Source organism: Beta vulgaris, chromosome 4, assembly GCF_026745355.1.
Source record: "Beta vulgaris subsp. vulgaris cultivar EL10 chromosome 4, EL10.2, whole genome shotgun sequence".
Lineage (NCBI taxonomy): Eukaryota > Viridiplantae > Streptophyta > Magnoliopsida > Caryophyllales > Amaranthaceae > Beta > Beta vulgaris.
In genome coordinates, this window is record NC_079205.1 from 16,979,278 (window position 1) to 16,981,709 (window position 2,432).

The 2,432-nt window shown below is 38.2% G+C and overlaps 1 protein-coding gene across 1 annotated transcript; it reads left to right on the top strand.

Annotated features, from left to right (window-relative positions):
* Positions 1-211: 211 nt before the first annotated feature.
* On the top strand, positions 212-1,461 carry LOC104886575 (uncharacterized). The gene is made up of 6 exons (XM_057393971.1): positions 212-504; positions 588-687; positions 757-930; positions 1,014-1,123; positions 1,245-1,303; positions 1,364-1,461. The coding sequence occupies exons 1-6, from the start codon at positions 356-358 to the stop codon at positions 1,459-1,461; spliced, it is 690 nt and encodes a 229-aa protein (XP_057249954.1). The 5' UTR covers positions 212-355.
* The last annotated feature ends 971 nt before the right edge of the window (positions 1,462-2,432 follow it).

Here is a 2,432-nt window from a genome sequence, read left to right on the forward strand (position 1 = left end):
TCCCACCATCATTCTTCAATTCCATGGAACACTTACCGATTCACCTTCCACGCGAAGCTAGGCTATGTGGTCCCGTACAATACCGTTGGATGTATCCCTTTGAAAGGTACCTTATCTTTCATTTTCATATATCCTTTTTATTGTTCTTCGCAATTATGTAACTCTTTTCATAACCACTTTATTAGGTTCCTTAATCATTTAAAACAAAATTGGTAACAAGGCTCGTGTGGAGGGTTCTATTTGTAATGCGTACTTGTGCGAAGAGATAGCAAACTTCTGTTCCAACTATTTTCAGCAAGGAGTGGATACTAAGACACGAGATTTAGGTCGTAATGTCACTGATGAAGTTGATAGGATGCTCGATGAAAATGTCCCAGAACTATTTAGAGTTGATTGTGGTCGGCCGTCAAATGCAGGTGGAAAACGATATTTAACTGAAGCAGAACTTCAGCGTGCACACCTATATGTGTTAGCAAATACAGGCATCTTACAAGAATTTGAAAAGTAAAACACTTGTTATTAATCATACTATTTACAAATTTAACTTTTATTTTAATCTAGACATTGACAATTGTTATGATTGTAAGGGGTTTCGAGGACCACATTCTTCAAATTCGACCTACTCTACGTGCAGAAGATGTGTGGGTGCAACATGAAGCAGAATACCTTGATTGGTTTAGATCGAAAGTGAGTTTATGTAACTATTAAATCTCGCTTGATACAAAGTTGTATCTAACATATGAATTATTTTAATAGGTTATTCAAGACAAACCAAATGATGATGTACTGTTTGCTTTAGCAATGGGTCCTTCGACATTAGTTCGCACTTGGAATGGATACTATGTTAATGGATACAATTTCCAAACACAAGGATCAAGCAAACACAAGTCCACCATGAATTATGGAGTGTGTGTGTCTAATGACGGAGGAGTGATTTCTTTGGGATTCTAGATGATGTTATAGAATTGAAGTTTACTGGTGCACTTAGGCAATATAACACTATTTTATTCAAGTGCAATTGGATGGACAATGTCAGGGGAATGAACATCGATCAATACAAGCTAGTTGAAGTCAACCATACCAAGAAATACCCAAGTTTGATCCCTTTGTGCTATCATACCAGGTTAGCCAAGTATACTTCGCACCGTACCCAAGCTTGAAAAGAGATCGTGCTCAATGGTGGCTGTGTTTAGGACAAAGGCAAGGTTGTGATTGATGCTCCTGTTGACTTCGACTTCCTTCAGGAACAAGTGTTGGACTCCAACTCTTTCTGATCCAAGTGATATTCCCGATTATGAAGAGGGTAATGATGTCGAGTGTGTTCAAGCAGATGATGAAGATATTTTATTTGAAGTCCCCTCAGGTGATGATGAAGAAGAGTCTAGTTTCGATTCTGGAGATAGCGAGGATGATGACGATGAAGATGATGGTTTTTGGGATGACGATAGTGATGATGAATAAGCGAGGATGGAATTCACTTTGATTTGTTTTAGTATATCATAACTTGTATTAAGAACACCATTTATATTAAAATTCGTGACTTTTGTAATGATTTGTTGAAGATTACTTGTTATTTTGTAATGATGCTAGATTTTTTTTCACTTTGATGGTAGACGATATTTTGTTATGATGTAGACTAACGATTAATTATCCACCATGATTTATAAATTTGTTGTTTTTATAGGTAATCATGTCTAATCCTAAGGGCGCGGAGGTCGAGATGGCTTAGGTGGAAGCCAAGGTCGTGGGCAATTGATTCGCAGGGAGCTTTTTGAGTCACCAGGAGCTCCAGAAAGCCCGAACCTTGGCTCTGAGACGCAACGAGATGATTCAGAGGCACGTGACATTGGTGACCGCGTTACCGGAGACGCCGAGCAGCCAGAGGGAGGAAGCTGAAGGGTCACACCATGCATCAAAAAGGGTTTTGAGCCCTACTGGATTGTGGTAAATTTCTAAATTAATATATGATTCATAATATTTATATTTTCAATGATATTGACAATTTAAGTGTTTGTTTCAATTCAGGTTTGATGATAACAAAGTTAGCGGGTCCATAACTGACATTTTCCAGGGTCATTTTCGAGAACCTTGGTTTAACTACGTGAGGTGGACGATGCAACAAGACGCATTGGTGGAACTCATTCACGGTATGTATGAATCAAATTATGAAGATTAAATTTATTATATTAGTTTATTAACAACTTGTTTTAATGTTTGTTAAAGGGTCTTTACGAATGGGCTCCTGAGTTAGATGGCCAAGTGAGAAAAGCATACCAGATGAAAGCTAGAACTCGTTTGAGAGACTTGCGGTATTGGGTGCTCAACAAAGCTAAAGAAAGGCCAAAATGGTTGGGGAAAACCATTTATGAAACAATGAAAAAGAAAAGCAGGAGCCCGCATTCCTCGAGAAATCTGAGAAGGCAAAGAAGAAC